Source organism: Leucopleurus acutus (assembly GCF_964270905.1).
Source record: "Leucopleurus acutus genome assembly, chromosome: X".
Taxonomy (NCBI): Eukaryota; Metazoa; Chordata; class Mammalia; order Artiodactyla; family Delphinidae; genus Leucopleurus; species Leucopleurus acutus.
This window is the reverse complement of record NC_139148.1, coordinates 17,366,164-17,380,762: the sequence shown is the minus strand read 5'-3', so window position 1 is coordinate 17,380,762 and position 14,599 is coordinate 17,366,164. Positions and strand designations below refer to the sequence as shown.

The following is a 14,599-nucleotide window of genomic DNA, read 5'->3' as shown; positions in this document are numbered from 1 at the left end:
CATAAAAAGATGAAACTGCAAGATCTATTTTACCAACAATAACTCATCTACATGAACTGGAGTACAATTAAGATACAAAGGAGTACTAGAAGATAAAATTGAAATTATGTTAGAACCTTACTTGGAGTCCTTTGAATTCCAAAGAGGAATTTGTAATCAATTTGGAAATTAGGGGAAAATCGCTGAAAGAGACAGAATTGGAGCTGGGCTTTGGGATGACTAGTCTGAAAGTGATCCATTCTATACTTATAAGTAGATTAAATCAGAATGTCATGAAGATGTATTTTATTTTATTTTTTTTTTTGGTGGTACGCGGGCCTCTCACTGTTGTGGCCTCTCCCGTTGCGGAGCACAGGCTCCAGACGCGCACGCTCAGCGGCCATGGCTCATGGGCGTAGCCGCTCCGCGGCATGTGGTATCTTCCTGACCGGGGCGCGAACCCGTGTCCCCTGCATCGGCAGGCGGACTCTCAACCACTGCACCACCAGGGAAGCCCTGAAGATGTATTTTATTGAGAGAAATTTACAACTAATATTTCCTTTAAGGTACCACATAAAAGACCTCGTTAAAGTAAGTGAATTAAGATATCAAGTCAGGTAACATGTTGGGAGGGGGTAGGCAAGGCAAGAACCAAGAACACCCATATACAGAGAAGTTTCTGTTTGGAAGCATCTTAAAGGTGACACATGGAACAGGACATGTGATGGGAAAATGAGAGTGAGGTAGAAGGAACTGTGAGAAATGTCATGAGCTACTGAACTTTAAAAAAAACAGAAATGGGTAATGTTTCTGCTACCCAAGAAGGGCAAGACATTCTCTTCAAAAGAAGGGCAAGAAGAAGGGCAAGGCATCCTCTTCCCAAGAAGGGCAAGGCATCCTCTTCAAAACAGAGTGTACAGTGGTCAAGGGTACAGAAAGTCCTTCTACGTCCTCTGTATACTTGGAGTATTTCAATTACTTGGTCAAGACAGAATATACTTAAAGTTCAATCTGTAAAAGTATCTCTCTCTCTTCTACCTAATGTTTCCTGATCTGTAAATAGCAAAACTTAAACCCATTATGCCTTGACGTAAGATTCCTAAAGAGAATGTTGAGCCAAACAGTGCAGCTGTTAAAAGGTCCTGTTATGAGCATGAACAAGCCTCTGAGGGCAATATCAGAAAGGCATATGTCTTCTATGAAGTAGAGGTCTATAGCAGGTGTTCATACGTTCTGGAAACAAAAACTGCATCACTTGTTACTTAGATGGTAGGTTCTTAAAATAGCAGAATGGGTGGGTTAGTCCTATCTTACACAAACTGCACTTCCACCCCTGCACATGCCTCTACAGGAAATTTTAAGTCACTGAAAATCATTTCAGCCATTCGTAATGTAACATTTGAAGGTTAACGTGACAGAGGTATGCTCTGGAACCTGTGAGTTCTAAACATAGAAAACTTTCCACTTTTGACTTCACTCTACGGTAAAAGTTAAAAGAAAGGTAATTTTTTTTAAAGATCACTTTGTTTATCTACTTTTGATATGGGAAAACATTAAGTATGAATGAATTCAGTGAAAATAAATACACCTGATTCTCCTTCAAGATTTTCAAGAAAACTTATCAGAGTTGCCATTTAGAATTGCAGTCTTTGTTTACCAGGCAACAGAGTGGGCCAATTACTCAAAAGTTAACCTTAAACTGGCCATCCAGATCCAGATGTTTAAAGGAGACACAAGAAATTAAAAACATCCACTTTCTGTCATAATTATGCATGGAAATGACATTATTTTAGAAGGTGACATCAGATGGATTGTATTCTCATAGAATGGATAATACGTATGAGTTTCTCATGTTTAAAAAGTTGAAAAATAAACTCAATTCTCCCATTTAATTCCACAGTATTTCAATTATTTTGGGTCTCACGTATAAATGAAAACCTTAAGTAATACATATAATAGTTATCACAGATCTTGTCATGTAGCGGATAATAATAATTATTGTATTATTATGACTGTTGGCATATAGATTGCTACTGAACACATATCCAACGTACCATGAATGATTATCATACAAATACTGTGTAGTAGGTACCCTTAAAGCAGAGAAAACTTCTTTCTCTCATGGTAAAAGGGAAGAAACTAATAGTCTATTATCCACATCTCAAATCTCTGGTCAAGTTTAATGGCTTTAAAAAAACAGCTTTAGAAACATATTTTTGAAGAAATGTCACTGACAATACAGATCTACAAGAAAAATTACCCATAGATTATATTACTGTTCTTTCATTCCTATGCCCTAGAACAGTGTATGAGAATCAGAATCACCTGGAAAACTAGTAAACATGCAGATTCCTGGGCACTCCCCACAGTACATTTGGAGTGTGTGCCAAGAATCTGAATTTCTAACAAGTTTCTGTGTGATGATAATGCTACTGGCCCACGAACCACACTGGACTAGCATAGCCCTAGAACATGAGTCAGCAAACTGTGGCCCAGGGCTAAATTCAACCTGCTGCTTGTTTTTGTAAAACAAGTTTTATTGGCACATCACCATGTCCATTGATTTCACTTACACATTGTCTGCGGCTGCTTTTGCAGTTGAATACTTGGATCAAACATCATATAGCCTATATCATTAAAGCCTACAAAACCTTACATACTTAAAATTTGGCCTTTCACAGAAAACGTTTGCTGACCTTTGCCCTAAAATGCCACTCTTCTCCCTAATATCCAGTTGAAATCTTTGACATTCAGAAATAAAATTTACTGATAACAAATATGAAGACATGTAGTGAGACAACAGCATTTCAAGGCTGATAAAATGTTTATCATCTTCATCCATGTTTGTGACTAACAGCAGTGAGTTACTTTCTTACTGCTGTGATATAATCCTGATGAATGTCTGCTGTATTCCACAATTAAAAGTCATAAGCTTACTCTCCTTTCTATAAACCTGCAATTTCACAGAAATGGTGCTAATAAAATCTATACGGTACAACAGAAACTATACTGAAACATTTAAGATTGTATTAAAAATTTTTCTTATTTGAGAAAATACAGGCAATATAAGAAAATTATCCCTCGTCATAAAGGACAAGGAGTAGAAGGATAAATTAAATCATGAATTTCCCCAATAATCTTCTGTATCATCACATTTTATCCTCTGCTTTCCCTATTTCTGCATCACTGGATAGTTTAACAAAAAATGGCACCCTGAGAAAGTACCAGCAGTAGCAGCAATAGGTTGACATGAGGCTTACACAGAGCGGTGGTCGCTAGCCTCACACCTCTCAGATGTGTTTTATTATTAGATTTAAACAAATTTTTGCAGGATATGTACTAGTCAATTCACTCCTCTACCACTTCTCCACGTTATGCCAGGACATTTATATCAGCTGCTGCACTACTGAACACGTTTGATTTGGAGTCCCTGGCTTAAATAATATTCAAAGTAAAAAAAACTGGGTCATGTAAATAGATCATTTAAATGATTAAGGTGATAATTAAAGGCTATTATGTATATTTGTTTGTATGTATACCTATATAAATGAAACTATAGTCGTACTAATAAGGAACTAATGGTGTCTTAGAGCAAAAGTCTCAGATTGTTATTCAAATGTATTAATTTAATTTTGTGAAAGGCCATACAGTTTAGTCATCCCCACTAAAAGTGTGAGAGTAACCTACTTATTATAAAGCTGTCTCTGGAGGTTCAGATCACTTTTACATCTGCTGATAAATAAAACTCTTGTTTACTGGGCTATATGCATAGTTTTCCAATGAATTATGTATTTGGTTTCTTTTGAACCATTTGTCTTTGAATGAGAAAAATCCCAAACCAGTATTTTATAATCTCTTGGTAAATACAAGTACTTCTCATTGTTAGAATATGAGATAGCTAATAAATTAACTGAAGAAAAATTTCCAGCTAATACCTGTTGCACGATTGTTGTTAATTCCAAGCAGAGCTGTATGACATTATTCCTTGTAACTGAATAGTCTGTGACAGCAGCAAATGGTGATCTATAAAGAAAAAAGGAAAACGATGATTAATAGGAACAGCTTTTGAAAGTTCCCCAAATACAATAGCCTAAAATAAGATTTTGAGTAATATGAAATGAATTGTTCTGAAGTTTACATAGTGATAAACAATATTCGGAACATATTTAAGGAAGAAAATCGAGGGAAATGCTTGGAAGAGAATTCAAGAAAAATGTTTGCTTTCCATCAAATTTCTCTTTTTTTAGTGCTTAATATTTAAAAGTTCTTTCGTACTTCTTACGAGGTCTTTTCACTACATCTAAAATAAAACAACACCAAAAAGGCATGCTTTAGCAAAGACATTTTAGTTTATTTTCAAATGAAAGTAAGATTTTGAGTCCAGTGGCTTCTTGAAATAGTCACAATTCAGAGCTAGTCTAATGACAGCTATCACCTACCGAGGACTTACTATATGCCAGTTACTTTTCTAAATGCTTTACATGTACCAACTAATTTTCACAACTCTTATAAGACAGGCACTATTATCATTCCCATTTTACATATAAGAAATGTGAGGTAGAGAAAGGTTAAGTGAAAACTAGTAAATGGTGGAGCTAGTATTCAAACCCAGGAAGTCTGACTCCAGACTCCACAGCCCAGAGTTAAACACTAATATACCTACCTACTCTATGAACTTAAGTAGGTTTTTATTTGTACCAAATCAATTACTTACATCACTTCACATCCCTTTTCAAACAACTTGGCATGTAAATAATATATATTGGTATGAGGTTTATATTTTCAAGAATGTTATAGGCAGCAGCAGTCTTCCCAAGCAAGTGTTTTGCCACCAAATGAATTCAGTGCCTTTCCATTAGTCCTTATCCTCTCTCTTGTCTAAGAATGCCAGTCAGGTTTTTGAGGGGCCAAAGCTTATATGATTTGGGAGGCCCAGTTTAAAGACAACAAAATCACAAATAGAAAAGAAGGTATGGGGGTAAATATTTAGTCAGATTACTAGAACTTTAGTGCTTTGGATCTCTCTACTGATAACTCTTAAGGCAATTTACTATAAATGATTATATAAGACTGCTTCCTGGTTACAAACTGAATTTGTCTCTCTTCTAGAAAACTCTACAACTCAAGCACCTCCCATTGTCACAGGGGTCCACAGGAGAGGCCCTTTATTGGTTACATTTTTTTAAAAACGTATTTTTCACTTATGTATTTTGGCCATTCTAATAGCTATGTAGAGGCTTATCACAGATTTAACTTGCATTTCCCCAAAGTTATATGTATTTGCTCTATCTATATATTATCTATATTTAATCGTTAACTATATTTCCCTAATAATTTTCTAACTGGTTGTGCTGACTTGTGCATATTTGCTATCCATATATAATCTTTAGTGAAATGTCTGCTCAAGCCCTTTGCCCATTCTTTATTTAGATTTTTGGCATTACTATTGAGTTTAGAGACTTCTCAGTATTTTCTGTATGCAAGTCCTTTGTTGAATAGGTAACCTGTAAAATTTCTTCTCAGTCTATGGCTTCTCTTTCCATCCTTTAACAGAATCTTTAGCAGGTCAAAAGTTTTTTATTTTAATGAGGTCAAATTTATCGATAATTTCTTTTCTGGATTGTACCTTTAGCCTTACATCTAAGAAATCTTCACCTGACTCTAACTCAAGTTTTCTTCTAAAAGTTTTTTATTTTACTTTTAGATCTATGACCCATTTTTAACTCAATTTTTGTATAAGGTGTGAGGTTTGGGTCGAGGTTCACTTTTTTCCCTCTGCCTATCCAAGTGTTCCAACACCATTTGTTGAAAAACTAACCATTCTCCACTGAATTGCTTTTGCTCCTTTGTCAAAAACTGGCTAACCATATGCATAAAGTTCTGGACTCTCTGTGTCTATCTTGCCACCAATACCAGTTTTGATTACTGAAGTTATATAATATTTAAAATAGTATTAAAAAACTTCAAAATTGATGAAGTATTATGGTCCCTTTATTTTTTAATACAAATTTTAGAATCATACTGTCTGTAGCTATAAAAAATTCTGCTGTAATTTTTATGTGAATTTTATTAAACCTACAGGAAGATTTGAGAATTGACATCTTTACTAAGTTGAGTCTTCCAATCCATGAACACAGTATGTCTCTCCATTTATTTAGGTCTTGTTTGATTTTATACATCAGTGTTTTATAGTTTTCACATACAAATCCTGTAGATATTTTGCTAAATTTATATGTAGGCATCTCATTAATTCTAGAGCAACTGTAAATTATACCATGTTTTTACTTTTTGTTTCCAACTGTACATTGCTAGTATACAAGAATGTGATAAATTTTTCTGTGTAGACTTCATATTCTACAACCTTGTCAAATTCACTTACTAGTTCAAAAAGATGTTTTGTAGCTATCTTGGAATATTCTACACACAGACATATATTATCTGCAAATAGGAAAAGTTTTATTTTTTCCTTTCTAATCTCTAGACCTTTTACTTCCTTTTCTGGCCTACTGTATTGGATATAACAGGAGGGATGAGAGTGGACAGCCTTGCCTTATTCCCAATCTTAGGAGGAAAGCATTGTCTTTCACAGTACAAGGTCAGCTGTTGCTTTTTATATATGCTTCATATCAAGTTGAGATATTACTACTCTATTCCTACTTTGCTGAGAATTTTTCTCATGATCGGGTATAGGATTCTACTGAATGCTTTTTTTTTACATTAACTGATATGATTATATGATTTTTATTCTACAGCACATTAACATGGTAGACTATATTGATTTATTTTCAAGTACTGAAGCAGCCTTGCTTGCCTAGAATGAATCCCACTTAGTCAAGGTGCACAGTTCTATTTATATGTGGTTGGACTTGGATTGCCAATATTTTGTGGAGGATTATAACATGTAAGTTTGTACTATCTTTGCCGGGTATTGGAATCAGGATAATGATTGTACCATAAAATGAGATGGGATGGATTACCTCTATGTCTATTTTCTGAAATAGACTGTGTAGAATTGGTGTTATTTTTTCTTTAAACATAGAATTCACCAGGGACATCATCTAGGCCTGGACCTTTTTTCCCCTACTCCAAAGAGTTTCTAAGTACAATTCAATTTCTTTAATAGTTACAGGATTATTCAGAGAATCTATTTCATCTTGGGTAAGTTTTGGTAGTTGTTGTGTTTTTGAAGGAATTGGTTCATTTCATCTAAGCTGTCAAATGTATGTATAAAGAATTATTTGTAGCATTCCTTTATTATCCGTTTAATTTTGATTGACTTCTCAACATAGTGTGGTCCCGTTTTCAGTTTCATTGATTTCTGTTCATTTATCATTATTATTTGCTCCCTTTTGCTGCTTTGGGCTTATTTTCTACTTTCTTTTTTCTTTAATTTTATTTTTTTAAGAATACTTAGCATGAGATCTAACCTCTTAACAAAAATTTAACTGTAAAAGATAATACTATTAATTATAGGTACAGTGTTCTACAGCAGATCTCTAGAACTTTTTCATCTTGCTTAACTAAAACTTTATGCCCATGCTTGTTGATTAGCAATTATTTTTCTACTTTCTTGAGATGAGAGCTTAGATAATTGATTTGAGACCTTTCTTTTGTTCTGATATAAGCATTCAGTGCTTACAAATTTTCCTTTCAGAATTGCTTTAGCTGCGTGCCTCAAAAACTATGACTTGCTCTAATTTTCATTCTGTTCATTGTATTTCTTTTTATTTCCCTTGAGATTTCCTCTTTTATCCATGGATTAGTTAGAAGTGTGTTGTTTGATTTCCAGTTTGACTCCATTATGGTTAAAGAAGAGATTCTAACTGATTTAAACTATTTTAAATGTGTTGAAGTTTGTTTTATGATGCAGATACGGTGTACCTTCATGAATGTTCCATGGGCACTTGAAAAGAATTTGTATTCTACTGTTGTTGGATGAAATGCTCTCAAAATGTCAAGTATATCTTGTTATCTGGTGTTGTTCAGCTCTTCTAATCCTTACTTTCTGTTTTGAGAGAGGAGATGAGGTATCCAATTGTAATTGTGGATCTGTCTATTTCTTCTTTTAGTTCTGTCATTTTTTGCTTCAAGTACTTTGAAATTATTGTGTGGTATATACATCTTAGCAGTTTCTGTTTCTTGTGTTTTGAATTGTCTATTTATAGGCTCATCTGTTGCATTTTGGTGTTCTTCGTTTTTAATTTAAATGTAATATTCACATAGTACACATTAACCCCCTGCTTCTCATAACTGTTTGTTGCAAGTATTTTCCCCCGTTTGTCATCTGTCTTATACTTAGTCATGTTTTTCAATTTTATGTAGTCAAACAGCATATTTCTTTGCATTTTATTCCATATTTTAAAATACTTAATAAGTCTACATCTAGAAATCATTTTCTCCAGTTTTCTTATGGATTTATTTTTCCCTCTTAAATAAATGATAGGCCTAAAATTACTTTAGTGAACAGGTAGTGTTCTATCATTATTTATTCTCCAAAGGCTTAATCAAGTACCCCAATTCCACTTATCAAATGACCCTTTCTTTTTCCAGGGGTTTGAACATATTGTTTTGTAAATGATTCTATGTATTGCAGTCTATTATGCGCTGTCTTCCACTACTGTTTATTCCTATTCCGAAATGGTATATTTTTCAACATAGTTTACTAAAACAGGAGTCATTAAGAATTTAAATAATGATAATTAGAACAAAATGTATGTAATTAATTAATCTGAAGTCATTGCATAGGTATATCTAAATTTATTAAAACTCATTAAACTTAAAATGGATAAATTTTATAGAATGTAAATTAGGCTTCAATAAAACTATTTTTAAAAAGATGTTAAGATACAAGCACTTCTAGGAAAACATCATTTAAAAAACCACCCCAAGACCATTTTTTTTGCTGCACTGAAGCATAAAAATTGGCATTTTAATTAAGAATTCAAAAATGCTTCTGGCATGATTAGAAAGAGCTTGGGTTCCTAGTTTTGCAAAGGTCAAAGTCTGTTAATAAAATCTAAAAGTTTCATTCAAAAGTGATGAGATGAAGTACAGCATGATTTTCCCCATAAAATCTTAAAAAAAGACTCATTTGATCTTGAAAATGTACCAAAAGAAAAATCTATTTGATAACAGAATGCCTGTAAGCAGACTGAATTCTAAGGCGTGTTTTCCACTTTCCTGAGCACTCATATTTCAAGTGGGACAAGCTTCTCACTCAAGATTAACTGTCAAAAAAAACTGGAAAAAAAATCTAAGATATACCTAGGAAAACATGCATTTTATCTTGTAGTGAATTCCCCTAAAGTTTTCATTTTAAAGGCAAATCATATACAACCACACAAGAACCATTCTTAGCAAGCACATCTTAATGTTTGGGATGATGATAAATAAAAGAAGGCTGACAGGTTCCAATCTTTGTCAGTTACCAAAGATGAACACTCAATCATGACTAATGAGATAAAGAAATGGATCTCTATAGAATAGCTGAACATGATCAACTTGAAAACAAAACAAAATTAAGGGAGGAATTTGTTCCTCAGTCTAAAGAAACCCCAAGTTAGAGCTCAGGCTACTTAGAAAAAAACACGTGGCTGACTCGACATAAAGAAAATAAAATTCATGGCAGGAAAAATTTTTGATGTCAGAAAGTTAAGAAATAAATAAATAAAATCTTTGGCTCATTAATAAATGGCCATTACAGGAACCATCCTACTTAGATCTTAAAAGTTACACAACTATCCTCAAATCATCATATGAATAATAAAATGCTTATACTTCTTTCTAGTGCAAAAGTTATTGACCCTATAAAAATTATTTGTTGTACATTCTTTTCAAACAAAAGCATTTATGGAAAGGTTATTAATGGTTCAGAAATCCTAAACAAATTAGAAGCTAACAAGAGAAGCTAACAAGAAAAACTAAGGAGTTAATTAGGAAATCTGGAAGGCCTTACTGTTTCTCAGGTTGGCACTGCTGAGCCTGAGGGGCATTCTATGAACAATAGCCTTGCTAACATCACTGCTCATTTCTGGAACAAGAGGTGCCAAGTTGGAGCACTGAGCACACAAGAGGAAATAAGACCAAACAACAACGAGCCACAGCATTTGGTAGTGTTTGGGGTAGATTTCTTTGTCTCTGTAATTTTTCCCTGGTATAGAAATAATTTTTGTCCTATAGTTTCATATCATAGAAGAAGAAATTAGTTCAACCACTTTTGTAGATAAAGCAAAAGATTTCAAAGAATACATTTTTTCCCTTAGCATACTAACCCTTATGCCTTAAACGTTCAAAAGGTTTTCAGTGATATTAAGAGATATCTCATTGATGTCTTCAAAGTAAAATGAGAAATAAACTTTCTATAAAAAAATTCTATATAGCAATTTGAAGTATCAAGGCCAGAAAAAGAAAAGTGGTATTCTTGTTTAGCATTTGAGGAGAAACACCAAAGTACAAATAAATGTTTATATATGCCGCATTCCTAAGAATCGCTTCCTCAAAATCCTTAAGAACTGGTCCACATTCAAAAGGAGACGTAGTATGACAAAGGAACATGATAAAAGAGAAACAAGAAGGGCTTTGGTATCACAACAAAAATAGATTCAAATTATAATGTTCACACTAGTGAACAACTTCAGGCAAATTACTTCATGTTTCATATGTAAAATGAGGATAATGATACCCGCTTCGTGAGAATTCAATAAGTCAATACATGAAAAGCATCTAGTTCAGTATGGAGCTAAATTAAAGATTTTATCCTATTCTTTCTTTTCCTTTCTCCCTTCAAGTGACATAAAATAAAAATTGCAATAAACTCATCATATTGCTGTGCATGCAAGTTCTCCCAAAATGTAAAAAAAAATTAATGCCAAAACGTCAGATTTTTAAAAAATTAAGCCAGTTGTTTGGCATCAAAATAACCATAGTTACCTGAGAGAATTTTTCATTTTTCAACTAAAGAATTATACTATATTGTACACTAAAGGAATAAACTAAGGTTAAAGATCCAATGCTTGGCAATATTCGATTGCAGTGACCATTTTACACCCTCCAAATTAAAGGCAATCTACCATGACAAATCAAGATATTAAAAGTTTTTGGTCAACATAATTTCTATGGAACTTTTATAATTAAGTACTTAAGTTCTAAGTTCTTCAAAACAAAAATAAAAAAGACAAGATACATTCTTACCTTATATAAAGAAAGCACAAAAACAGATTAGTTTTGGTCTAGAACTTGGTATTAACTAAATTTAGTCAGAGAAGAGGTAGGGAGTTAAATCATGATTCTACAAGTCACCAACAAACTTTGTTAGTGTTTATTCTTTGAAATTATGTAAAGGGAAATAAGATGAATATATTCCTCATATGGCTTTGGTGAACAAGGTCAATGATTTATAGAATATTAGTGCTTAGAAGAGAACTTCAAATTCTGCAGGTCTTACATCCTTATTCTAAAAAGAAAATAAAAACAGAGGTTAAGGTTCAAGGTTAACCAGGGCCAGAGGCAGAGTTGAAACTCAACTCTCTCTTAGCCCTTTGTTCTTTTATACTATTTCACGATGTATTTCGGCAGGGATTCACAACAGAGTCATGGAGAACACTGCTCTTTTGGCTTTTCTAGCATTGATTAATGTGTTTTGCTTCCTGTGTAGTTTGCAGAACACACTGAAACAAGAGGGCATGTGGAATGTTGTCTTGTGCTCTTGCTGCTACCTAGAAAACATTTTTTCTTTGAAAGGAATAAAAATATAACTTAAATACACACCCACTAACAATCTCTAATAAAAGTCTGGGCTACTTGTCAGGAAAACAAACAGCATAAACATTTTACTTTGGCACAGTTATAGATAAAATCCTATTACATTTAAACTGATTTTGGGACCTTTTGAAATTTATATTAGCCAAGGAGTAGTTAAGATATTCATACAATCCATGGAAGAGAAGGAAGCAAAGTAAGTTCCCAGATATAGAAGTAGCCCTCATCATTTGCCTTTCCTCTTTTCCAACACCTCTAAAAGATGCAGTCTATGAAAAGTAGAAGTTAATATTATACAAAACTATCCTGAACTACAAACCATTTCACAGAAAAATTTCTTCAAAGAGGAGTTATCACTTACCTTTAACTCACAATCAACCCAAGAATTCCAGTTTTCATTAATTCTAAGTAAAAACACTAAACTGTTGTTGGTAAGATCACATATATCCTGATTCCCTAATTTACTACACACTTTCAGCCTTACCGTGCCTAACCTGTCAGCAGCATTTGACTCTACTGACCACTTCCTTTTTTTCCCTAAAACCCCTTATTCCCATCTTAAACGTTCTCACCACATACACAAAAAAGGTAATTATGCGAGGTGATAGATTATATGAACTAATCTTATCATGGTAATCATTTTGCAATGTATATGTGTATCAAATCATCACGTTGTACACTTTAAACTTACACAATGTTATATATCACTCATATCTCAATAAAGTTGGAAAAAAATACTAAAATATCAACACTGCCCCCCCACCCGCCCACCAAAAAACTCTTTACTCCCTTTGCTACCGTGACACCACTCTCAACTAATTCTATCCTATGGAGTCTGGTTATGTCTTCTTATTTTTTTCCATAAGCTGAACTTCTAATCATCCTTCAGTTCTTGGTGGTCTGCAGAGGTCATTCCTTTTCTCAGTTCTCTTCATTCACTCAGAAAAATTTATTGAGCACCCACTATAGGGCAGGAACTCTTCTAGATAATTGTGATAGCAGTGAACAAAGCAGATGAAAATCCATGCTCTCCAGAAGCATACATTATATATAGAGCAGTCAGACAAAAACAATAATAACACATAAGTAAATTACATACTGTGTTAGAAGGGTTTGTGTTATGGAAAGCAAATAGAGCAGGATAAGAGGAATCCATTCTAAAATTCTCCTTACACCACCATATTAATGCATTCAGGACTTTAACTACCACCTATATTTTAACTATTCCCAAATCTCTATCCACCGTATATCTTTTCTGAGCAGCAATACTCTAAAGACCTTTTCACAGTCTATCATGGCCAACACTCAACACTTGTCCTCCACCATAACCTGTTCCTCCTGTTTTGATAATGGCATCACCATCCATTGGGTCAGCCAAGTCAGATACCTCTTATTCACCTTAGGTGTCTCCTTTTCCTTAGTCTCTCTGTCTAACAGTCTTCTATCCTCACTGCTGCTTCTCTAATTAAAGATCTCAGTAAATAGCAATGGAGAGAATCAACTCTGTAGTCAGGCGCCTGGAATGAACCCTGGCTCCACCACTTACTTCCTATTGGGTTTTGAACTTAACTTCTGCCTCTGTATGTGCCAGTTTTCCTATCTGTAAAATGAAGACAACTCTCCTAGGTTGGCTTTGAGTGTGGCTGGTAGCATCAGAATCACCAATAGTAGCAGCAGCATGATAACAGTTGGTACTCCATACTGGCAGGTTCCATTCCATGGATTCAACCAACCTCGAATCGAAATATTTGAAAAAAAATTCCAGAGAGTTCAAAAAAGCAAAATTTGAATTTGTTGTACAAGGCAATTATTTACATAGCATCCACACTGTATTAGGTATTATAAGTAATCTACAGATGATTTAAAACATAAAGGAGGATGTGCGTAGGTTACATGCAAATACTGTCATTTTATATAAGGGACTTGAGAATCCTCAGGTTTTGGTATCTGAGGGGGTGCTGGGCAGGTAATGAGGGACAAATATTCCTGAAACAACCTCTTAACTGGTTTCCCTTCTTCCAGCCTTATTCTTTCCCTAATCTTTCCCAACATTATAGCGCAAGTAATCTTCAAAATTCAAAGGTCTGAACACAACAGTGACCCTAAACAGCTCCCCATTGCCTTCAGCATAAAGTCCAAATGCCTTAAAATGACAAAGAATTCTTTTTCTCCTTCTTCTTTCCTTTTTAAAACTAAAGCTGTTAAAGCATAATCATTATAGACAAGCCAGCCCGGAGCTGAACTTTCCTGAGAAAAATCTTCAAAATATAAACTTCAGTTTCTTTTTAAAATTTACAGTCTCAGCAGAAGATTTTAAAGTTATCACAAAGTTGTCTCTTTTCCTTCTAAGTATATATTTTATTTCTATAATCAAAATGTTAAATGGCCTTTGATTTAATGATCACCATAGGTAGTATGATATAACACAAAATAAGCATTGTGAGAACCTTTGCAGCAATGGAAGCCAAACAGATGATTTAAATTATTTCCTTCAGACTTTTTGTCACATTTTCTCTTTCGATGAAACAAACGCAAAATACCATTGATTGACTGCAGGGATTACTATGTATGTGTGTGTACGCTCATGTGTGTTTGTAGATGAACTGGCATTTACTAAGGACATCTTATTAGATGATAAAAATAATGCCACCATAAAAAATTATATAATACAATAAAATCAGAAACTACTATATAGTGTTCTAGAAGCCATTATGTGATTTTATAAACAGCCATACCTGCCAAATATAAATATCAAGGCTGAGCTAATTTACAATTATAGGACAGGTGATAGTTATAAGAAGATATAACTAAAATCAAATATATTTTCTATAAGTTTCTGATTACTGAGAAGCCTCCTGAAACA

At 33.9% G+C, this 14,599-nt stretch overlaps 1 protein-coding gene across 5 annotated transcripts in view; it reads right to left on the bottom strand.

The window, feature by feature from the left end:
* The window catches only part of CNKSR2 (connector enhancer of kinase suppressor of Ras 2), a gene marked incomplete at both ends in the record, with an annotated part of 254,832 nt that overhangs the window by 177,838 nt on the left and 62,395 nt on the right, over window positions 1-14,599 (bottom strand). For all 5 annotated transcript variants that reach the window (XM_082864886.1, XM_082864885.1, XM_082864887.1 and 2 more), the window contains one exon: window positions 3,915-4,002. In XM_082864886.1, coding sequence (XP_082721012.1) covers window positions 3,915-4,002 — 88 coding nt within the window. The remainder of the gene's footprint in view (window positions 1-3,914; window positions 4,003-14,599) is intronic.